We start from the raw sequence: 24,738 nt of genomic DNA on the forward strand, positions 1-24,738 counted from the left end.
ACTGGACTAGTATTCAAAACCTGTGAACTTGAGTCATGAGACTGAAGATTACTTCATTTCATAGGAGAAAAACATAAAAATAATAAAGCAAAATTTTCAATCATGAAAATTTAAAAATTAAAACAAATAAGAATCTAAACAATAAGAATCAAATCTTGTATATAAAACATGCGATAGAAAATAATTAGGTATTAAATTGAAAATCTAAATAAATGAAGAAAATGATAAATTTTTTTATAACAAAATTAGATATAAAATTAAATGAAATAAAATGTTGAAGGATAATTGAAAAAAATAATCTAGCAAAGGATAAAAAATATAGCAATAAAAATAAAAAGAATAAAAATTAAATTTAAAAAAATTAAAACCGGAAGATATAAGTGAATCTTTTAAGCCTCGCATGGAAACTAAAGTCAAGAGAGAGAATAGAAGGGGAGGAGAAAAAAATTCATCCCCACCGATGACCGAACCATTGCGGATCATGCCACACACGTCTTCCATTGGCTTCACCACCGCTAGGAGCATCGAATGGCACGGTGGTTGGTCTTTTTTTTTGCCATCAAACGACACGCTGATGCTTGTTATACATGCTGAAGCATCTTTTATTTGTTTAGTAATATTTTAAAACATTAAATTACTAAACAGCTCTTGAGGACTTCTAAATATGACAAAAGAAATCATATTACAAACAAAAACACCTTTCTAAACCAGTCTTGGAATTTTTTGAAATCAATGTTAAACCCATCATTTCACTGTACAAAATGTAAAAGACAAAAAAACCGTTATTTACAAGTTCAATATTTTGCAATTTCCAAGAGTATTTGTATAATTTAACTGTGCAAAGAAAATGAAAAAAATATAAAAAAAAATCCCTCGTCAAAAGGCTTGATTTTTTTTGCTTTGAAGAACAAAGAATAATTTAACAATGCAAGACAAAGTAAATCGACTAAATTATCCTTAATCATGTACAAATGACTATTGGATTCCATAAAAAAACAATTTTACCCTTTAAACTAGGCAATTGTTTTGTACGAGAATAAAAAAACGAAAGACAATTCACTGTCTAACGTGTCACACTCAAACACATATCTGTTTTAGTGTTTTTTATAATAATAATAATTATAATGTTGCAATGGACAAGCAAAGAGGCGTTGTTTGTTTTTTACATTTTAAAAAAAAATTAATTTTTTTTAAATTAATTTTTTTTAAATAATTTTAAATGTGTTTATATTAAAAATAATTTTTATAAAATAAAAAATATTATTTTAATAAATTTTTAAATAAAAATATTTTAAAAAACAAACAAACCATACTTCCAATAAAAAAACACACGTAGTTTTCACTCCTCTGGAATTAAGTACAAACTACAAACGGTGACTGGTGTGTTCTTTTTTATTTATTGGAAAAACAGTGTTTCCTTCTGGTCGAGAAAAAATTTAAGGCCCTTAACTTGTTATCTTCTTTGGGAGTCTCCTGTACATGTTCTTTGCCTTTTTATGTTTGAAATGGAAAGCTTGTACCATCACCTAGCTCTCCTGTTCTTTTTTTTCCTTGTTGTTAAAATTCTCTTCCGTCACAAGCAAAACCTGCCCCCTAGCCCTTTTGCTCTTCCAATTATCGGCCACCTACACCTCTTTAAGCATCCCCTATCACTACGAACTCTCTCGTCACAATATGGTCCGATCCTGCTCCTCAAATTTGGTTGTAGGTCTATCCTTGTGGTGTCTTCACCATCTGCTGTTGAAGAATGTTTCACCAAGAATGACATAATATTTGCAAACAGACCCCAGTCCATGTCTGGGGATCACTTGACCTACAATTATACTGCGTTTGTGTGGGCACCTTATGGTCATCTTTGGCGAAGCCTACGCCGTATTTCTGTGATTGAATTATTCTCATCAAAGAGCCTCCAAAAGTCTTCAACTATTTGCGGGGAAGAAGTGTGCTCCCTGCTTCGCAGATTGTTGAAAGCCAAAAATGGTGTTACAGCGAAGGTGGACTTAAAGTTTTTGTTTTCTCTTCTAGCATATAATGTCATGATGAGACTGGCTGCTGGAAAGCCTTGCATCGATGAGGAAGTTGCTGGTACAAAGGTGGAGAAACAATTATTTCAAGAATTTAAGGAGAGATTTTCTCCTGGCCTGGGGATGAATATCTGTGATTTTATCCCAATTTTAAGGTTGATTGGCTACAAAGGGCTAGAGAAAAGTATGATGAAGCTGCAGAGTACTAGAGATAAGTATTTGCAGCATCTGATAGATGAAATTCGGATGAGGAGAACAAGTTCTTCCTCCAAAACTGCGAAACAATGTAAAACAGAAGGGAAGAGCTCAGTGATTGAAACCTTCCTGTCTCTGCAAGATTTGGAACCTGAATTTTTGACGGATACAGTTATCAAAAGCGTTATAATGGTAAGCCGCTTGCATTATTTTTCTCTCTCTATTTTACCATTGGGGAGCGTATTGGTGACCAATCATATTGTTACCGATCATTACGTTTAGTTCAGTGGTGAGTGAGCTGTGGTGGTGTTTTTCAGACGAAGCATTTACTGCCTCAGGTGCCATTTCTTACAATTAAGTGTTTTCGTAATCTGAGTGGAAAATTTAGAAGCTTTCTCGAAAAACATTTACGCAAGGACGTTACGTTGCTTTGGTGGTGGTGGCAGTTGAAAATGCAGATGCCTGCTCCTTCATCTAAATGTCATGGTTCACACTGATGTTTTAGTTCCGCCCAATTAAACTATGAAAATTTGGTGTAATCGTGCAATTTTCTTGAATTCAGTACTTTACGATTGAGGCAACTCTTGTTTGGCTGGCACTTGGTACCATGATATAACAGCATCATGCGTGATTTTTAAGACCACACCATGAACCCCTTACCCTCATCTCCATCTAGCATCATCAGTTTGAACTTTTGAATTCCACAGACTATGTTTTTTCTTCAATAAACTGTAACATAAATTTGACCAGAAAAAGGAAAAGAATAAAAACCATGACATGAGTGTGTTTTGATATCCAAAAAGGTCTTTAGCTCTGTAAAGGGATGGGAATGTTTCAAAGTGCAGAAAATTAATTATTGTCAAAACACTAGGAGTATTGGCCAAGTTTTCAACTCTAACATTGATAAAGCAATGTGTTTCAGATGATGTTTGTTGCTGGCACGGAAACATCAGCAATTACTTTGGAGTGGGCAATGGCACTCCTCTTGGATCATCCAGAAGCAATGCAAAAGCTGAAAGCTGAGATTGACGAGCATGTTGGGCATGGGCGTTTGCTGAACGAGTCAGATATTGCCAAGCTTCCATACCTTAGGTGCGTCATAAAGGAGACGCTTAGATTATATCCTCCAGCTCCCCTTTTGCTGCCTCATTTTTCATCTGGAGCTTGCACTGTTGGGGGATTTGATATACCGCAAGGCACAACGCTGATGGTGAATGCCTGGGCCATGCATAGAGATCCCAAACTCTGGGAAGAGTCCAATGAATTCAAGCCTGAAAGATTTGAGGCTGGTTTGGGAGAGCAAGAAGGATTCAAATATATTCCGTTTGGAACCGGGAGGAGAGTTTGCCCAGGTGCTAGCATGGGTTTGCAGATAGTTTCCTTTGCCTTAGGTGCTCTCGTCCAGTGCTTTGAGTGGGACAAGGTTGGACCGGCGCCGGAGGACATGAGCCATAGTCGTTCTGGAATTACTTTGTCTAAAGCCAAGCCTTTGGAAGCATTGTGTTGTCCACGCCGTGATTTGATTACCCTCCTCCACCATCCTTAGAGGGGGCTTGAAGGTTCTCTTCTCGCCTGGCATTGGGCTTGAACGCCAAGTGAATGGCCTTTCCCCCACCTTCACAAGGCCGTATTACGTTGATGCTGTTGGCATTCCTTCTGAAAGTTTATCTGTGTGTAATCTGTTCTGTATAAATGCTGATGCTGTTATAACTAGCTATTTAAATGCAATGAGAAGTTGCATTATTTTCTCTTATTTGAATGAGTTAAATACTACTACTACTACAATTAATAATAATAATATATAACAAATTGTTTTCAATGTCAAGTACTAATACATTTTTTATAATTTTGAAGTAGATAGTTATTTAATTATTCATATTTTCAAACGTGATTAATCAACTGGTTTTTTTTAATATTTACTTTTCATTCTCTTTAACTTTTTTTACAATTATTTTATTCTTATTTTTAATATTTTCTGTGTTTTTTTCTCAAAACAATATCACATATTTAGGGTTAATTACACTAAAACTCATATAGTTTTGATTTTTTTTTTGTTTTGTTTTCATTTTTTTTTAAATTAGATTTTATATTCTCAAACAATAAAATCTTTTAAATTATACAAAAGACCTAAATTATCCCGTACATAATATGTAAAAATCTCTTACCTTTTCAATCTCTTCTCCTTCCTTCCTCTTTTCTCTCCTTTCCTTTCCTCTCTTCAACTCCTTTTTGTTCCAATCAAAACCCTATCGATTAAATATGAAATCCTTCCCTTCTCTTCACCTCATTTTCCTCAGACCCATTGTTTCTTTCACTCACTCAAGATCAAAGCAAACAGAGATTCACCAAAGCCCCATATCGATTCAATTGAAGGTAGATTAGGATTAATCAACAGGCTTAGGTGCACGAATCAAAACAAGTAGGCTGATTTAATGATATTAAAGCAATAAATGGTGGGAGTTTTTCAATTGTCATGCCCGATTTTATAGTGCCCTGTCTTCTATCTGAAGAAAAGGCAGGTTCTTAAACCCTACAAAGTTAAGGTCATAGAGCGCTCATCTCTATGACAGAAAGAGAGTGGGGGCACCTTCCGATTAAAGACGAGGGAAATTTGCTTTTTTGGCTAAAGTAGCCGAAATTGCAGTGCTATTTAAGGGGAGCTTGTTCTATGATAAAAAAACGACTCCAAATAAGAAAGGAGGTATAGCTGTAAAAAAGAGGTATAGCTGTGAAGAACAATAAGAGTAAGCATTCAGGTGCTGGTGCTATGACCTTAAAGGTGGAAGATCCTTCCCTGGTTCTAACCACCTTGAATGAAGAGTGGAAGAACAAAATGCAGAACATATCGGACGTTGGATTCTAACAAAGAAGGGGGAGGGGGAGGGGGAATTCAAGGCCAAAGAATAAAAAAAGAAGAGAACTAGAGGCAGCGCTGAGGTGCGAGCGGAACATAAAAACAACAATAGTTTCATATAAAGGTCCATTTTTAGAATGAAAGAAGGATCGGTAAAGTCAAGAAGCAGAGAGAGGCCAAAGATTCTATCATATACCTAGCACAAGAGGCAAATTTTATTGGCTTGGTGGAAACGTAAGCGAGGAGTGGAAGCCAAGTCCTCGGTCCTACAGTATTCAATACAATTATATCGTTAAGAATTAGCATCAAAACATGAAATTAAGTCAGGTTAACCATGGCTAAAACCACCTTGCACCTTGGTTTTGCATTAGGCTTCACCTAAATCTGAGGAATAATCTTGGGAGATCAAAGAAGTGACTTTTTTGAAGGTGTCGATTTGTTTTTTGCTCTTGGTTATTTAGGAGTGTAGGAACTCTTTGTGGCTGAAAAGGTATGTAGATCTGCAATAAAATCCACTTGGGAAAGGAGGGAACATTGAAGAAGAGTATCCCATCTTGGTAGCCTTCAACAAATTAATTTGATTTTTTAGAATTTACTGAATCTAGAACTCCATCCTTGGTTTCTTTGTCTAGCCATCAACAAGTGATAATTATGTGTTTGATGACAAAATTATAATATTAATATTGCACGACTCTTTAGTTATTAACTGAATGAAATATAATAATAATATTATAAATTAATTAATATTTTTTTATCAACAATTTTTTGTGTGCCAGTGGAAGAATGTAAAGTGGTATGAATATATAAACGGTAGGATGTAAAATATTATTTATAAAAGAAGGGAGGCTAAACAAACGTACCTGATATTTATAATTCTCATCCATAACTTCCAATATTAAATTAACATATGAATATATAAACGGTAGGATGTAAAATATTATTTATAAAAGAAGGCAGGCTAAACAAACGTGCCTGATATTTATAATTCTCATCCATAACTTCCAATATTAAATCAACACGTTAAATGAAGGCCTGACCCAACTTTCATAAAAGATAATAAGCAAATGAACCAGAATGTAGTAGCTCCCGCGCTTTTTGGACGGCGTATGAGTCGCCGTCAAGTTGCTAAACGTAGCCTTCTGCCATGGCGTTCGATTCGCTGCAGAATCTCCTTTTTGAAGGGGTGATGCGAGTTTTCGGAGAGGTTCTAGTTTGGTTGATAACCTCTTTTATTTTTTACCCTTCTATTATTTTTTTTAGTTTTTTCTGGGTATGCCCTCTTATTTTTTAAATTAATTCTTCAATTGGTTTTTCTTTCATAATTAGTTTATCTTCTTTTAATTATTATTTATTTTATTTTAAATAATTTATATAACTAAAATTATTTTTTTTAATTTCATCCACTTTCAATGTTTTTATTGGTTAAATTTAATCTTTATTATTTTTAATTGTTATTTTTTATATTTAGGATGATTTTTAAAGTTAATTTTTTTTTTGCGATTTCATCCTTTTTATTTTTTTCATACAAATTATGATCCTCATTGTTTTTATTGTTTTATTTTTTAGGCAAAATTCTTTTATTAATGTTTTCTATTTCTGATTTCATACTTCAACATTAAATTTATTGGTAATTAAGCTTTTCAATTGAATTTAGGTCGGGTTTCATAAGTTACGAGTTTAAAGTATTAACCTATGTTTAAAAGATTTGCCCGAATTTACTTGTTTTTTATTTTTCTTTAGTTAAAGTTCATGTTTTTTTAGTTTCATCTCCTAAATATTTATTTGATCGAATATTAAACTTTATTATTATTATTATTATTATTATATATATATATATATTACTTTCTATAAGATTTTTACTAATTTTGGTAATGATATAGATTATTCCAAGTTTTTTTGGTTAAATTTAGTTTTTTTTTTAAAAAATTTAATTAGATTAAATTAATTAATTAAATATTAATATAAAATGCCATCTCCACAAATTTGGTTTACTTTTTGGGGTGCTTACTATCTCCATCATTAAGCATTTTATAGTGACATTAAAATTGTTCCGGAAAATATTTTTTGATTGAAAATTAGTTTTTATAATAAAAAAATGATGAATTTTTAATATAAATATTTTTATCTTATTCTGAGTATGATGTTAGTATTTTTATAGTTAATTATTATTTATTTTCCAGCTCTATTTAACTTAATCAAGCTAATGATACAAATTTTATATTTTTTAAAAAGCTCTTAATATTATTTTAGAAAAAAAATTTCTATCTCGTCAGATCTAAGGAGAACTGTCAATACCTCTCCTCACCTCACCACCTCCCGTAGAAGTTAACACCACACCACACCACACACACCACGCCACATTTCCTCTCCACATTTCCCACAACCAAACACGACAACATTTTATCCCCCAACCCCTCTCCTCCCCATTTCAAACACCCCCCAACCCCCCCAAACAAAAAAAAAATGTCCGACTCTGAAACTACCACCACCGTCTCCACCGCTGCACCGCCTCCAGAAGACGATTCATCCGCGACGGATACAAAGAAGCAGGAAAGAAATGCCATTTCTTTTAGCATCTGGCCACTGACTCAACGTACACGCGACGCAGTAATCACCCGCCTAATCGAGACCTTGTCAACGACTTCCGTTCTCTCCAAGCGCTACGGTACCGTTCCCCATGACGAGGCCTCCGAAGTCTCCCGCCGCATTGAGGAGGAGGCCTTTTCTGTTGCCACCTCCTCGGCATCGTCGGAGGATGACGGACTCGAGGTTGTCCAGCTTTACTCTAAGGAGATCAGTAAGCGGATGTTAGAGACCGTCAAGGCTCGGTCTGGATCAAGTGCCAATGGTGATAATAGTGCAGCGAAGACGGTGAGTGCTGATGTGACGCCAACATCGATGGCGAGCGAGGAGGTTTTAAGTTCTGTTGAGACTGAAGCAGCTTGATCTAATTAGGGGTTTTTAGCTTCAAATTTGGTATGTTTTTAGAGTTTTTTTTTTCCTTAAAAGTTTGGTGTTTACTATATTGAGATCTGGCTGTATTAACTTATGGATTTTGATGGTGATTACTTGATGATAATAATTCAGTAATAGTATTATCTGGGGTTTATTCTTATTCTTGTAGTTTTTGTGTTTATTATTTGCTGGTCTATTTGTGATCATGATATCGGAAATGAATTGAAAATCTAGTCTCATGAGCATGTTCATCATTAATCGTTTTAGATGTATGCGCATATAGCATGTATGTTTGTATGCACTTGCTTGCTCGTGTTAGGGATTTGATTTAACGGTGGGCTTAATGCTGTTTTATGTATTTAACTGTGGTTTCGTATTGATAAGCCCTTGTCTTTGATTAAGTGCTCAAATTTGTGGCTTTACGGCTTTTCACTTCTACCCATATAGAATTTCAATTGCAGCATTTTATAGAATCTGTTAGAAATAAAATCACTATGCTAGATTGCGGCAGAGCAGTGAAAAATTGAACACGTTGTGAAATGGGAAGAAAGAAAAATGGCTGGGTCATGGAGATTGAACTTAGAGTCTTAGAGTACCATTTTTGAAGAATTCAGTGAAGCGATATAAAATGATATATAATGCATCGTCCATCTGCAGATTGATGTTTTCTCTTTTTCAGACAACATGATAGGCAAAGGGGAAAAACTTCCCTTTTCTTAAAATTTCATATACATGCTCAGTAATTCCCCCACAATTTTGAATATCAATGTTTATCTTGTCATAAATGAAAGTCATAAACTTTTGAGTTTAGGAATGGAATTTTAATGTTTGAAAAGAACGAAATTTTCCATCCTTTTTTTTTTTTTTTTTTATAAAAGAGAGTGATTTTATTGGTGATATAAACTAAATAAATATATTATTATTATTATTATTATAGCACAATAATACCAAAAACTAAAATCAGGATTATAATTTATTATATCAAAAGTAAGTTTGACAAAACACTTTATAATAATGGTGAATGATGGTATTCCAAGTAGTAAGTAGTCTATAGGTTAGAAAAAACTTATTGAAACTTTCTAGCTGGGACCATCAAAGATAAGATCTTTTTCGTATATTAAGTACATAGTCAAGCTTAACGAATCACACTACTAGAATTTATTGATAAAAAATCTCAAAAATCCAAAATATTAAAAAGTGTCAATCTCTATTAAATGATTGTTGTGAGCCAAGGATGTCTTCCATCATCCAGTGTTGGGAGGATCATCTATTAAATGAGAATGTACCTCATCACATCTTGTGAATCTACAGATTCTTGTAATATTTCTTCGTACAATCATTGGTGTTGTGAGATGTCTAAAAGAAAAACAATTCCTTTCCTTATGAGTGGGAAGACATTGTTAAGTCAACCGTTTATTACACGCAATTCTCATGGGATGATGTTGTGTAATATAGGCTATAGCCTAATACACATGCCGAGTCTTCAATTACAACCCGGACACCTCAGATCCTTTTGTTTCTCTAATTTCTAGATTGCAAGCTTTCATGGAGGGGTGTGGATATGAAGTCTTTGTGCTGGGTGTTTTTTAAAATAATTGTTCTTTGGAAAGTGGAACTGGTGGAAGTTTCAATCGTAGACAATTTTATATTAATAATGCTTTCTATCATCTTTTCTGGTTGATTGAAGTTTCAACTTAGTTCCTATATTTATAATTGTTCCTGTATTATGCTTAGTGAATGGAAAGTGTTCTCCTCTCCATTTTTTTCTGCACTTTATAATGATCTTTCTGTTTGGCTGTTGTGAGGCAGTTTTCAATTTTGAAAATGGTTAGATCTTAAATGTGCCACCAATAATATCACTGCAGCACAAAAGGCAGCCATTTTTCGTTGTGTTTTCTGTAATTTAAATCATTTAGTATGGCTGCAGTACAATAAAAAAAAGCCTATCTCATGGTTCTGCGACTTCCACTTCTTCATCTGACATATTAATTTATGTTTTTCATATATGTATTTTTGTTTTGACTGGATCCTCCTGGCGTACTCTCTTAAGCAAATATTTCTTGTTTGGTTTATATTTCTGTTTATGCATGTATTGGTGTTCTACTGTAATCAATGATGACCCGCATCTCCACTTTACTTACTCTGTTCTGCTGTTTCTTGGTCAGTGAAAAAGGTTTTTGTCCTTTGAATGGTGGATTACTTTTTGATCCTGTTGATTATGCTCATGATACGTGTCATAGTAAATATATGATAACTGAGTTCATGAGTTGAAATGCACCTCCAGTGCCTCGCTGCTTTGGTTTTAGGAGGATGAAGTTTAGGCGAAAGGTTAATTCTCTACCAATATTAATCCTTGGTGTATGTGCCTATTAGGTTGATAATATTTTGACTCTGAAGGCTTGAAGTGCAGTGTTTGAGCATGCCATGTTGGATGTGAATGAGTTCCTGTCGTTTTCAAGGCGAGGGATATCTACACGGTGGTTTTGTGAACCCCTCAAACGTGCTTTTATCATTACATTCCTTGTCTCTCAACCCTGCCTTTACTATGGGTTTGGATCATTACAATTGTTTATGATGCTTAAGAAAGCTATCATGGAATAACTGAAATGTGTTTCTTAGGTTTCGGATTGACTTGTCCTCTTCATATTATTATACATATCAACCCGTTTGGCATTGTGGTTGGGGCTGTGTTTTGCCCCAACCACAGAAATATCCCGTCTGCTTACAAAAAACAACTGCGATTTGCATCTCACCCGCTGAAAACTAAGTTTTGAACCACGTACAACAAAAAGTTACAATTTGTAGCTTCTCACACCAGGGAGAAATCTTCTTCTCATTTGACCGTTACAAACCCACTCCATTTGAGAAAAATAACCTCTGATCTCCCCTAAATCTTGCACCAGCTGCTCATTGGCCAAAAGAGAGACCCTGTTTCTATCTCCACAAACCATGGCGTAGCAACCACTGATTGGAGAGCTCAAGCTTTTGGTTGGCGTAATCTGCTTCTACATCTCTACTTCAAGATCTTGGTGATTTTTCCATGGATGTCACTTCTTAGCTCGTTTAATCTTGGAGAGGATTTGGTTTTTGGGTTCTAAAAGTTTGTGATGATGATTGTTGATGTAATGGTTGTTTCTGATCTGGATTTTAAGTATTCTGCATATGAACTGAAATCAAAATGATTATGTTTTTTTTTTTCTTTTTTCTCTGGAAAGATCCTTGTTTTTTGAGCGTTTCTTGCTTATCCTCACTGTAATGTGTTTGGCCCATTATTATTTTGGGTTTCTTGTGCTAGTAGTTTGGTTGCTCGTTCACATTTTTTCCCATGGCCTGTGTTCATTATGAAAGTTGGAGTTTTCAGTTTGACTTCTTGTTAAGGAACCAAATGAGCTTTTCTGCTTCTAATTGATGATGTTGTGTTAAGGCTGAGTACCGCAGTGGTTTCCGAAGTTATGTATGTCCAGTGCATGATCTACAAGCTGTCTGGTTCTGGAATGCATAACTTTGCAGTATAGGATCTTTCTTTTGAAAAAATTGCAGGACCCTGTTAAAAAATAATGCACATAAGTATGCAAGATTAGATCTGAGTCACCAATAATGAATCAACAAAGGTTCAAGCAAAATTAAGATTGAAAGCCTTGCCTTCCGTCTTCTAATTCATGAGCATTAACATCAAGAGGAAATGAGTATTGGACTAATTACTGCTGATTGAAAGTACAGAGTGTTTTGAGGCTAAATTAGCCTTGCGTAATTGTTGTGAACTTGGGATCATTCAATGCCGTTCTAAACGCGCATATATGCAATGTCTCCCCATGCTAAATGTCTCTTTTAAAAAAATAAAAATAAATATGTACTTAAAAGCAAAAAACAATTTATAAAAGGTCTATTCTTTTTTAACATGTAATAATCTTATAGAAAATAAATCAAAATAAATTATGAAAATATATTTTTAATCAATTAAATATCAAATGATAAAATTGAAAAACAATATTAAATTAAAAAAAAAAGGATAAAAATCTTCTCGAGTCAACTTGAGTTAACTTGCAAAATTTACAACCTAAATCATGAGATCAAGATAAACTCATAAAAAAATAAATTACAAAGCCCAGTTTTCATCCAATCCATTATTGAAGGATGAAATCGAAAAAAATACCAATTAAAAAAAGGACCGAAAAAAAAAAAAAATCGATGAAGATTTAACTTGTTAAACTTGCAACCTGAGTTATGAGATCGAAATAACTTTATAGAAATCAAATTTTTTTAAAAAATTGAACTCTAATTCCAAAACAACCTAATATTGAATGACAAAATTGAGATAAAAAAAAAATAGAAGAAGAAGAAGATTGAGTTGTTGGAAGGTGAAATTAAAAAAAGAAATTCAATTAAAAAAGGATAAAAAAAAAAACCGAGTCAACTTGCCAAACATGTGATCAAGTTATGAGATTGCGATAGTCTCATAAAGAACAAATCGAAAAAAAATATGAAGCCTAATTAAAAAAAAATATTCAATTAAAGAAGGACAAATAAAGTAAACATGGTCAATTTGGGTCGTTCTACTAAACTCATGATTCAGGTCATGAGATTAGGATAAGTCTATAGAATGCAAATAAAAAAAAATTATAAAGTTTAATTCCCAACTAACTTAATGTTAAAAAATAAAATCGAAAAAAATCAATTAAAAAAAATGGACCGTAAAAAAACAATCTAAGTTAACTCGAGTTAGCCTATTAAATTCATAAACTAAATGATGAGATCAGAATAAATTCATCGAAAATAAATAAATAAAAAATAATGAAGCTCACTTTTAATTGATCTAATATTAAATGTTGAAATTAAAAAAATAAAACTAAATCCATGAACATGTATATAACTTAACAAAAAAAAATTATAAAACATAATTTTTAAAATAATAAAGAATAAAATTTAAAAAAAAAAAAAACGAAAGAAGAAAAAAACTCAACTCTATTACACTGAATATTTTCTTAGGGTATTGTTAGAGTAATTTATTCACAAGCATTAGTGTTTTGTTAATGTAAACGATCCACCTTCGATCTAGCATCTCTCCAAACAAAAGCTTGGTTAGCGATTGTCGTCATCCAATTGTATTGCATAAAAAAAGACGGGTCTTCAGCTTGCATGCGTTTAAAATGTTCAACACATTTTGTCCATCACCAGCATGAAGAGTTTCTTCTTCTTCTTCTTCTTCATCTTATCACGCTAATAATGTTTTTCACAATCCTTCAAAAAACTAACATTTTGCATACCACCTACCTGCTCAGTTAAATAACCATATATACTTGATTTAACACCCCCATCATCCATTTCATCAATCAAAGTAGCTTTAGCTTCACTAACATGTCCATGGGATGCTTGCATGCCATGTAAGTTCTACAGGTGCAAGCTCATGGGTGTGATCAGAAGTGAAAGTAATTCCAGCAACACAATTTGCTCTTGTTTCCAAACAATTGATTTTCCGCACATATGTTGGGCCATTCAATCTCCTTTGGCCTTGTTTTGATCACACAAATTATCCTTGTCTAGTTGTCCCATCAATTTCATGGCGAAATTTATCTTTACGCACTCTAAAACCCATTACTTCAGCAAAGTAATTATAGAATTCATATGCTTCTGCTTCATTTGGGAACCATGCCAACTTTGAAGGTTCTGTTTCAACGACTTCAAACTTATCATCTCCGTAAGATAACTCCATAATAAAGTTAATTTACTCATCATACCTTTAAGATGGTATGTGACTGCATTTTTCTGCTGCAGTGTTATGTTGATCCACCAATTAGGTTCAGATTCTATTCCAAGCCTGAGGTATTTCGATATCTCAAAACTGTGAAGCAGAACCATAGCTCATCCAAGAAGGAAACAGCTGTTTCTACGCAACGAACAAGCAAAGTTTGTTCTCAATGTCCTCAAGCTTCATTCTGTTTGAAACCCAGAAATTTCTTTTATGAAGTTTTTTTCTGCTTTCTCATCAGTTATGTCATGTGTGCCCATAACTTGATCTCTCTTTTAATTTTTCAGTCTTAAAACTCTGGTTGTATAACATGAAATCTTGCATTGTATCTTGTAAGATAATAATAAATAAAAGGGGCCATCTTGTTTTGGCCAAATAATATCCTAATATATAAGCATTAGTCATACGATATTTTGACTCGTACGACACCGTATAATAATCAAGGGAGAAAAACAAAATATCCAGTGCATCTGTGTAAATGAAAAAACTCTTATATTAAAGAACAATTCATCATAACCCGAGAAAAATGTCATGTTATTATTACTATTTTTCTGGATAACCTAATAACTTAGAATTAAATTCATTAATTATTCTAATAGAAAAATATTATTTTATTGCAAATGGAGTCGGTATTAATTGCCGGCATGGTATTTGTCTCCGTTCTATCAGAATTCTCTTTTGACTAGGTGATATTATTTACAGAATTGTGCGAGAAAGAGAATAAAGCTCGTCAACTTCTCTGGAGGTATCGGGATAACATTGGTGTCCGAACTTGTAAGAAACAAACTCATTACTCACAGGAAATTTTATCATATTTTTTCATCAATGAATTTTAGGAGATAACATTAAGGACTGTGCTTCTGAGATTTAATAGATGCCCGGTTGATTACATGCATAGATTTGCTTTTCATAGTTTGAAGAAGAAGTAGAATTACAGGCCAAATTGTATCCTTTAAAGAGCACTACAAATTATATGTACTGTTCTGCAAAGTTTGCCGGGACACAGAGTTGCAGAATCCTGTCAAAAAAATCAATAAACTTATAAGAACATGAAACAACAGGGAAGGTACAGAATGAGTCATGAAATATGAGTGTTAATGGCCAGGGCCTCTTTTGCTAGGTCCAGATGCCATTTTAAACATCAAGCTTCTCACTGAAGGACGACTGCTGGGGTTGTTTGAAGATACAACAAACGAAGCCATGCCCATTAATCCCCGAGTTCCGTCTACTTGCTGGCAACCTGCGGCAATGACAGTGCTGTTTGTTGAACGAAGGGGCCTGCAATGGACGGCTGTCATCTCTGTCGACACCACTAATATTATGAGGCCTAACACAAACCAAAGGCTCATTTCTGAGCCCCGTGTTTTCGTTGAGATCTCCATATCTTTAATTTGGTTTGATATCGATCTCTCACAGAAGGTCGTTTGAATTTCCGACGAGCACTGATATCTCTCACAGGCTAAACTAGTTTATTTGTAGTTTGTTGTTGCCGGGCTTTATATGTGCAGTTGATGCACAGATTTATAGCAGCATATGCTTGTTAAGGACGGCGAGGCTCTTGTGAGTCCAGTGGGACCATTACAGGGTTATTTGACCTGGCATACGCCACTCTTTCCATCTGTTTTGTGGTTTTATGCAGGACAAGCATTTGGTTGAGAGCTAGTAGGGACGGGCTGGAGGGACGTTGAGCTTTTACTTTGAAAATGCCTGTGCTGTCTCAATTTGACTCTGTACATTTATTCAAGCTCAAGGACATAAATTACTTGAAAAGTCTTGAAGAAGACTGCAAGAAGGTTCACTGCGTTACATGTGTGTGTGTCATACAATATAGTGCTTTTTGCATGGTTTGGTTTCACACATATCTGAAATCAAAAGCGTGTGTTCTCATCTGTAGAACGCGGTGGTGTTTAAATTCGGGTCTGATTTTTTTTTTCTCCAACTTTACAAAGAAAGAATAATCGGGGATAATCGGGCATGTGTCGCTGTTAAAGGACGGTCCTTGAAAGTTTTTTAAACTCCGACTACAAAACGGTGCGTCGCCAGGGGAGTGGTCTAAAAGCCACGGGAGGGGGCACGAGAACTTGCTGGACCGCATGCTCGTAAATGATTAGGCAACAAAACACGCTATTTTAATTCCCTATTATTTAAATTAAAAGATTTTGAAATATAAAATATAAATTATTGACAATTATATTCACTATATCCGTACATTGTCGGACCAAGTATATTGTCAATGCTTTTAGTGTCCGAATTGATTCATGCCTTTGCAGACAGAGAAAAAACGATTTCAAACCTCCACTTCTGTAGGAAGCGGATCCAATTCGTAGGGATATGGATGCTGAATTGCCGAGATAGTACTACCCTAATAGGTAGTTTGGTAGTGTTTTTTTAAAAAAATTATATTAAAATAATTTTTTTATTTTTAAAAATTATTTTTAATATTAACACATCAAAATAATTTAAAATTATTAAAAAATATTAATTTTAAAAAATTCATTTTTTTAAACTTAAAAACATTCTAGATGCCCCCGCTGGAAACTTTTTTTTTTATTTTTGGTAGTAATGTCAAAGAAAGGCATGCTTATGCTCAAAGTTTTCAACATTCCCTTTCAAACCACTTGCTTTTAAAAATGCGGTAGACCACTTGAGGGGATTAAATTCTTAATTTCCTATTATTTACCCATGGAATTGGACTCAATAATTGTAATGTTGTTATCAAAACGAGACCGAGTCTACCGTTTGAATTTTGCACTCAATACTGTTTTATATTTTTATAAAATCATTAATTAGTTTACCTTTCTTTTTTGTATCCTTTAAGACATTTCATGTATGTATGGAATAAAGTAGCAATTTATCCTGCTTCTCTACGGCAGTGGAGAATGGAGGACTAACTCGAAGCCCTTTAACACTTACACATGGCGGTGTTTGACGAGTTAATTTCAAGGGAAATACTGGTGTACAATAACTCGAAGCCTTAAAAATTCAGATTTTTTTTTAAAAATTTTTTATGTTTTTAAATTATTTTGATATTAAAAATAATTTTTTACAATAAAATAAAATAATATAATATATTTCTAAATAAAAATTATTTTAAAAAATATGAATCCGGTCCGCTTTATTCACATGTATCCATAGACATTGCATAATTAATGTTTTGATTGTATTTCTGTCTGAAATATCTGCAGGCAGTCTACGTCGAATACTTTGACGGATACGTTAATTGCAACCAAACCACTCAAGGCTAAGAAGCAGTATTTGGCCATCTGTGAATCTTACTATCACAAGATTTTCTTCTTGTCCTCTTGTGGCATTATTAAACTGGTGTATAGCGTGTGCCATGGAGATTCTTAATAATTGTTTCAGAACTCGATGTCAACACATTATGAATCATGAGCTGAGCCCAAAAAAAAATAAAAAAAAATTACAAATTGCAGATCCATATTTAAGATAATACCGCCATCATTTTTAGGGTGCGTGACCGACAATAATTCCTGCAAAATTTGAAGCGATCTTGGAGTAATCCGGCAGGGGGAGAAAAAGCCGGCAATTGCCAGGTTGCCAACTGAGGATTTGTGTTTCGATTTAGCTAAACTAGCTAGGGAATGGGCGTTGACATCACTGAACCAGAACCTCTCCTCGTTCACGGACTAGAGGAAGATGGATTATTTCATTTCTCAAGAGAATCCCATGGCGGATTTGGTAAACACAGAGCTTTCTCACATTCCATATTATTATTATTATTATAGCCTTGATTCGTCTTACAGATAAAAAAAAAATATATATACATGAGCAGAAAACGTGCAATATTATATTGAAACCATATCTATGAAGTCTTACGTGATCTTTATCTAAAATCACCAAAGAATTTATGGCATCTCGAGCTTATCCAATGAGTTTGTAAATTAATGAATTATTAAGATTATGTTCGACAGGTAGAACCTGGAGTGTTATTCTTGTGTTAGGAATATATTTTTTTTTCCCTAGTGGTTGCCTTAATCGTGGAGATATTTGGAACGGTGATGATTATATTTTTAAAGTATTTTTTTTCATTAAAATAATTTATTTTTGCTATCAACACATTAAAAAAATTAAAAAAATTTAATTTAAAATAAAAAAATTTAAAAATTCAAGTCGAAACATTATTCTAAATCGATATTTTTATAAATTTTTATGCTTTAGGGTCTGTTTGAGATTATAATAGTGGTGGCGGTTCAAATAGCTTTTCACTTATAAATGTATTAAAATAAAAATTATTTTTGACATCAACACATCAAAATGATATGAAAACATAAAAAAAATTCAAAATTTAAAATTTTAAAAAATATGGCTTGTATGCCATTCTTAAACACTCTTTTATAATGGAGGACGGAGAAATTAAACTTTGTTACAATATATTAAAGAAAGAAAATAAAACCATTAACTGAATTTTTTCTCTTATCATGGGTCTAAGTTTTTGAATTTAAAAGGGAATGTTATGTTTAAGGAACACTGACCTTACTTTATAAATTAATCAATTTGACTGTAGTAAGAGCTTTTTTACAGTATAGATATTAACTTTGTTGACTAGTTGTCATAATCAGGAATCGCATATTGTGCTGAAAAACGGTACTTCTTCAAGACCTTTTTTTTTTTTTTTTTTTCATTTGGATCAACAACTAGAGATTTGATATATGTTGGAATTTCTCAAACGAACTGAAGTATTTATGCACTGGTTATTTCGCTAACAGTCCATGAGTTTTCCTCTTGTTCATTCTCCTATTTAGACCCCAACCATTTCTTTTTTCTTCTGCTAGCAAACAACCTGAGCAACAGAAATGAAGCATCCTTCTCGTTGCATCTCATATTCCCTGATTAAGTTCTCTGTCTCTGTTATCACATTCCTCCTCGTCCTCTCCTGTTTCATGAACGTGGCGAGCTCTAGAACTCCTGGGCGTCATCTTCTTTCTCGTGGTTCAATCAATGCATTCAAGACAGCTCCAGCTGATGCTAGTCCCGGTCCGAGAGGGACTGAACACCTGTCTCAAGAATACTCCGGCCCCAGTCACAGAGGAGTTGGTCACTTATTAATAGCTCCTTAATTACCAAGTTCATGTTCAGCTAATCGTCTCTATGTTTTATTCCCTTTTTCCGTCCAGCTGCCTGCAGAACGTATGGTCTTTCTGTCTCATTATGCATTACACTAGAGAAGTTGAACCACGTAGTGATACTATACTCTGTTTGTGATTGCTTTGATAAAGCCTAGAAATTCATCAAATATAGTTTTTGTTCATTATATCGACTTCTTGTGCTGGGAGAATACAGAAAGGTATTCAGTGGGTTTGGTCCATTTGCAGGTAGACGAACCAGTTTCAGATTTTTTCTATTTTAGTGCTTTGCGAGAAGAACATCAGGTTAAATATGATTATTAATTTCATGCTTATGAGAATTGTGCTTTGCTCCAGCAACGTCTGTATACATGCATATCAACGTATGAATCACAACTTCAAGAACCATTCACACGGTTAAGTGGGGAGAAGCTTAGCTATTCTTAAGAACTTCTACTTTGATGCGAGTAATATTCCAAATTATAATGTGAGTAATATTCCAAATTGAAGTTGAAAGGCTAAAATAACATCAATTTTATCAATTGTCATTTAGACTTGATAGAGAAGTTTAAATATCTTCAGGAAAATCAAGCATCATTGAAATGCCAAAACTTAGAATTTAGTTTCTAAAACTTATTTAAATTAGTATTTTTGACTCAAATCATTATAGCTTTTGCAAGAAAAAAATATTAATGTTGTTTTCTATAGTTAAGAATAATAAAAAGATTACATAAACAAGAAAAGATTTTTTTACTGATGTTTATTTTTGTTATTATATAATTAAATAAAAAATAAGTTTTAAAATATTCTTTGTGACAGCACATGAGTAATATCACTAGTTTGCATTATATTTCATAACTCATTTTTTATCTCAATTTTTTCCATGTGTTTTCAGATTTTCCAAGAAATACATTTTCAATGAAATTCAAAATTTTTTTGTTATTTTCATTTATTTATTTTAGACAAGATAGATAAAAATAATAAAAAATAAAATAAAATAAAATTTGAGGGACTGAAATGAGAAAGTAAAAAAGGGGACTAAAGTGACCTATAACTAATCATGCAAATGAAGAATAAATAAATAAAAGAATTAAACAAAATTAAAAAATTATAGGAAGATTCTACACGATTAAGCAAAAAAATTGGTTAATTTTTAATACAATCAAGAAGAAAAATAATATAAAATATTTTAATATTATTTTTTAAAGGCTCGGAAAATATGAATAGGGATACACAAAAAAAAAAAAAGATAAGAAAAAAACCAAAAAGAGAAAAAAAAAAAAAATACCCTAGACATCTAAATTCCCTCTCCCTCAGCTGGAAAAATAAATAAATAAAAAAACTAGCTAAAAAAATCATGGCAGCCGTGAAACCCACGCGTGATATGCACGCGCCACAGCTCATCCACTCAAGTTTCATCCCACGCGATACCATTGTCTTCCTTCATTCCAGCAGCTTCAGTCCAGTTCTAGCCGACCCTAGTGACCCCACGCACATGCGTGATTCATTTATTTTTAGAATAATTTATAACGTATGTGTTGTTTATAGATTCATGAATATTTATAAATGTGCTTGTTATATTTTGCTTTGATTAATTCACAGTTAGTATTTGATTATATTTTTTATATATAAATAAATTTATGGGACCAAGCTAGTAATTATATGGATTTTATTTCTCAATATTTATTAATCTTTGTGAACTTATGAATTATATAAATTTTAAAAGGATTTTAACATTGTGAAATTGAATTTTATAATCTAAAATACAAGCTTTGTTTTCACTAAAACAAAAGAACGTTCAAATAAAAAAAATTTTGTTTTCATTAAATAATCAACTTGTGGATGGTATAATTTTGTAAAGGGTTCTGTTTCTAAGAAGTTGAGTTTTTTATTATAAAAATAATTATAATAAATAAAACTTTTTTTTCTGAAGAAATATATTAATAAAAAAAATGTTTTATTTTAATCAAAGAGTTAACTTGTGAGTTGTGTAATCCTTAAAAGGGTTTTACTTCCAAAAAATTGAAACTTTGTGGTTTTTAAAAGAAACTATAAGGTTATGTTTTTATTGAAGAATTGATCAAGTATGGTAAAATCTTTTAAAAACTTCTGTGCTTGTAAAGTCAAAACTTTGCTTAAAAAACAATAAAGATACAAATTGCATAATAAAAGGAAAATGGGACAAATCTCAACTTATTATTTAGTATTCTTTTGAATCTTGCGCTTACCTTTTAAAAAATAAAATTACACTATGTTGCTAAACCTAACCTCAAATTACTATTCTAGTTTTTCTTGAAGTTTTTTACTTTTAATAAGTGAACACATATATATTAATTTAGAAAATTTTATTATAGGAATATAATAAATATTTTTATCATTAAAATTAAACTTAAAATATATTTTTTAATCATAGAAAAATTTGTTAAGTTGTTAAATACTAAAATACTAGACGGATTGTCAAGATATCATATGCAATAGAACATACCTTAATTTGCAGTGTGAGTTGAAAATTAGCTGGAGTAAGCCACAAGTTTTTTTTTTAATTAATGTAAATATTCAAGTTAGTTTAGATATATCTTTATTAATCTTATAAACTTTAAAATTAATGATTATATAAGTTTTTATTAACTATTATATTAACAATTATAAAATTTAAATTTAAAATCACATGAAAAATAAACTTTTTAATTCAACTCCCAAACTCTTATAACCAGTCATCAGCTACATGGTTGTGAAGTTAACATATCGTCCATTACTGTGATAAATTACACAATCAAATTCTTATATTATTTTAATTGTTGATTGAATGAATTCCTTAATCCTGTCAATTTATTTAATACATTTTTTCTATTAATCATGTCATTGAAGGAATTTAATAACCTTTTTAATGACGCGACGGGCATCTTTTAACGTGGTTGACTCACAATGTATTCTCATCTTTTTTCAACAAGAGATAACATTGAATAGGGAAAAAAAAAAAAAGGAAAATTGAAGACAATCACAACATAAAAAAACATATAATAATGTAATCTTCTTCTTCCTTGAACATTCTCCGGCATTAAACCCCTGTACCATTTCCATTAAAACAACTTCAAGTGAATTCTGAAAGAAGAAGACAAGAAAAAATCAACCCTCGTTATCTTTACTTTTAATCCACAAGGTACAGCAGCGTTGGGGTTCCGAATCACGTATTCAAAAGGCGAAGATGGAGCTTTCAGATCTGCAGCGTGAATGAGTTGGGAAAGGGGGCGAGTTAACTCACATGTGTTCATTAGGAATATGATGGCTTTGATGGAGGTGGCTGGTGAGGCTTTGTCGATGGAGATTTTTCCGATTTTTGGAAATCGATACCCAACAATCCATTTCAACCTCAAGACCATTCAAGATTGTCATCTGTAGAACCCTTTTTTAAAAAGCAATATGCTTTCCCTTCTAACACTCTTGCTCGAGTTTCTCATCTAGCAACAATCCCATGAGAGAGAATATGGAGCAAAGAAGAAGACGACAAGGCTGGTTTGATCAAATTCAGATATGGGCTCTTAAGTTCTGGAGATAACAAAGCTGATTTAATTATTTTACAAGGCTGGTTTTATTTTTTTTTCAAGAATTCACTGGAAATTATTTTCAATGTTCTAAAAATAAGTAATAGTTATTTTTTAAAATATATTTTATTTAAAAATAATATTTTATTATTTTTTAAAAAATTTATTTTTAATAACACAATAAAAAATCTAAAAATATATAAAAATTAATTTAAATTTTTATAAAACACGTTTCAACCACAAAAATAAATACTAAAATTATATATATTATTTATTTTCTATAAATGTAATTTTCTTTCATTATTTTTTTAATTATTTTTTATTTTTATTAAAGGCTTTATGTTATTAATAAAATTAAAGAAATCACAAGTCAACCATATATTATAGGGCGGTTTTATTTCTCACTCGAAGATATTTTCGTATAGAACAGAGGATAGATTCTCATAAAGCAAAGATTATATAACTTAGGATTTGCTCATTTTAATTGTGAAAATGAAAAAAGGGGATTCCTCAAAATTTAAAAGAGAAATTTAATTCAAAATTAACTGATGATTCAGCATGGTTGTTAGGCAAGTCATGGTTACACCGTGACAAAAACGACTTCAATCTAATTTTTTTATAAATAAAAAGACTAAAATGACTTAAAACACCCTGATTTCGTTCTCCTGAACCCCATTTCCTTCGTTAGATTCCTTCTTCAGGCTTTCATGGTTGACTCATGATCCTACGTACAACGCAAATTAAGGTAAAAAAAAAAAAAAACACAATATAATATATTGTAATTATGATAAAAATTGTTTTTTAAAATAATTTTTATTTTAAAATATATTAAAATAATATTTTATATTTTATAAAATTTATTTTTAAAATCATTACATCAAAACAATCTAAAAATATAAAAAAATTAGTATAAAATTAAAAAAATAAAATAAAAATTTAAAACACGGTACAACTATGAAATCAAACGCTGCATAAAACAACTAAGTTAGCTGGTTTATAAAATAAAACCCTTGAAAAGAATAATAATAAATAAAAAGAAATTAACAAACAAAAAACACCGAAACATCGAAAAGGTTTTACTAAAATAAAACAAAAATACAAACCAGGACAAATTCGTCAATTACGTGTACACAAATATTAAAAAAGAAAAGAAAACAGCATCAATTCACCTTGTTGTCCTCTTCGATAACCACCAAGGCCCCTTTCCCACCCATCTCTACCCCATCTCCCCTCGTTATTTCCTTTATCTAACACCCATCCCCCTCCCTCTCTCTATCCCCCCCCCCTCCCTTTCTCCATGAAGCGCCCACTTGACACCGATCCCGGAAACCAAAACAAAATTGACATAAAAATGAAGAAGAAGAGGTACCAAGAAGACGAAAACAAGGAAGAAATAGAATCTGCGGCCAATACAGGATCTGGGTTTAGGAATTTAGACGAGAATTTACTTTTTGAGGTGTTGAAGCACGTGGACGCGAGGACTTTGGGTAGTGCAGCGTGTGTGAGCAAGCAGTGGCACCGGACAGTACAGGATGAGAGGTTATGGGAGCTGATCTGTACAAGACACTGGGGTAACATGGGTTGTGGTAATCAACAACTGAGATCTGTTGTTTTAGCTCTTGGTGGGTTTCGTCGACTTCACTCTCAGTACCTCTGGCCTCTATCAAAGCCACAGTCAAATTCCGCAGGCTCTGCTTCAACTTCTTCTTCTGCCTGGAATCCGTTCTCGCCTATTATTGGAAATAAGCCACCGGCTAGGTGGGGGAAGGATGAGGTGCATCTGTCTTTGTCTTTGCTTTCAATTCGGTATTATGAGAAGATGAATTTTAGCAACAGAGGGAGATGAATTAGAGTTATTATTATGTAATTTATATAAGAGAATGTCTTGTTAAATCTTAATCTGGGATTTATATATATTTTTTTTCCTTGTTTTTGTCTAAATTTGGTTTGGGTTTTTCATTTCCTTCGTCTTTTTGGCTTTGGTTTGTTTCTTGTTGTATTTTATCTTGGTTTTACTATTTTGATCTGTAATATGTAAACCTTAATGTACTCAAGTAATTGCTGTTTCGCATTTTTGCTAGCTTTTATGTCCAATTGAGCAATCACAATTGTGATTATACTTTTATTTGAGTTTGCAAGAGCTACAAATCTGTGTTTGAATTCCATGGAAAAATAAAATTTGATGAAGAAAGTGAATTTGTTTTTATCTATTCGTTATCTCCTTTTAGTAAAGGGGTGGTTAAGGAAGGGTTATCATGGCAGGAACATGCTTAGGGTCCGTTTGTTTACCTTTAATTTTCATGTGCCTATTAAAAAATTAAGTTTGAAAATAGTTTTT

At 32.5% G+C, this 24,738-nt stretch overlaps 3 protein-coding genes across 4 annotated transcripts; all 3 read left to right on the top strand.

Annotated features, from left to right (window-relative positions):
* The first annotated feature begins 1,403 nt into the window (after positions 1-1,403).
* Positions 1,404-3,972, top strand: LOC118035734 (cytochrome P450 81C13). The gene is made up of 2 exons (XM_035041353.2): positions 1,404-2,411; positions 3,142-3,972. Exons 1-2 carry the CDS (start codon positions 1,497-1,499, stop codon positions 3,763-3,765), a joined length of 1,539 nt encoding a protein of 512 aa, XP_034897244.1. The 5' UTR covers positions 1,404-1,496; the 3' UTR covers positions 3,766-3,972.
* A 3,456-nt stretch (positions 3,973-7,428) lies between these two features.
* Positions 7,429-11,207, top strand: LOC118035737 (MFP1 attachment factor 1). 2 transcript variants are annotated; one of them, XR_004685205.2, is made up of 3 exons: positions 7,429-8,049; positions 10,194-10,356; positions 10,439-11,207. XR_004685205.2 is itself a non-coding variant. In XM_035041355.2 (2 exons), exon 1 carries the CDS (start codon positions 7,537-7,539, stop codon positions 8,017-8,019), a length of 483 nt encoding a protein of 160 aa, XP_034897246.1. In that variant the 5' UTR covers positions 7,429-7,536; the 3' UTR covers positions 8,020-8,049; positions 10,402-11,207. The 2 variants fall into 2 exon arrangements, 1 of the variants encoding a protein (XP_034897246.1); XM_035041355.2 differs by lacking the exon at positions 10,194-10,356 and having other exon boundaries at positions 10,402-11,207.
* Positions 11,208-23,616: 12,409 nt separating this feature from the next.
* LOC118035738 (F-box protein GID2) lies at positions 23,617-24,480 on the top strand. Its single transcript, XM_035041356.2, has one exon. It carries the CDS (start codon positions 23,698-23,700, stop codon positions 24,244-24,246), a length of 549 nt encoding a protein of 182 aa, XP_034897247.1. The 5' UTR covers positions 23,617-23,697; the 3' UTR covers positions 24,247-24,480.
* The last annotated feature ends 258 nt before the right edge of the window (positions 24,481-24,738 follow it).

The sequence above is a fragment of the Populus alba genome, chromosome 2 (assembly GCF_005239225.2).
Source record: "Populus alba chromosome 2, ASM523922v2, whole genome shotgun sequence".
Lineage (NCBI taxonomy): Eukaryota > Viridiplantae > Streptophyta > Magnoliopsida > Malpighiales > Salicaceae > Populus > Populus alba.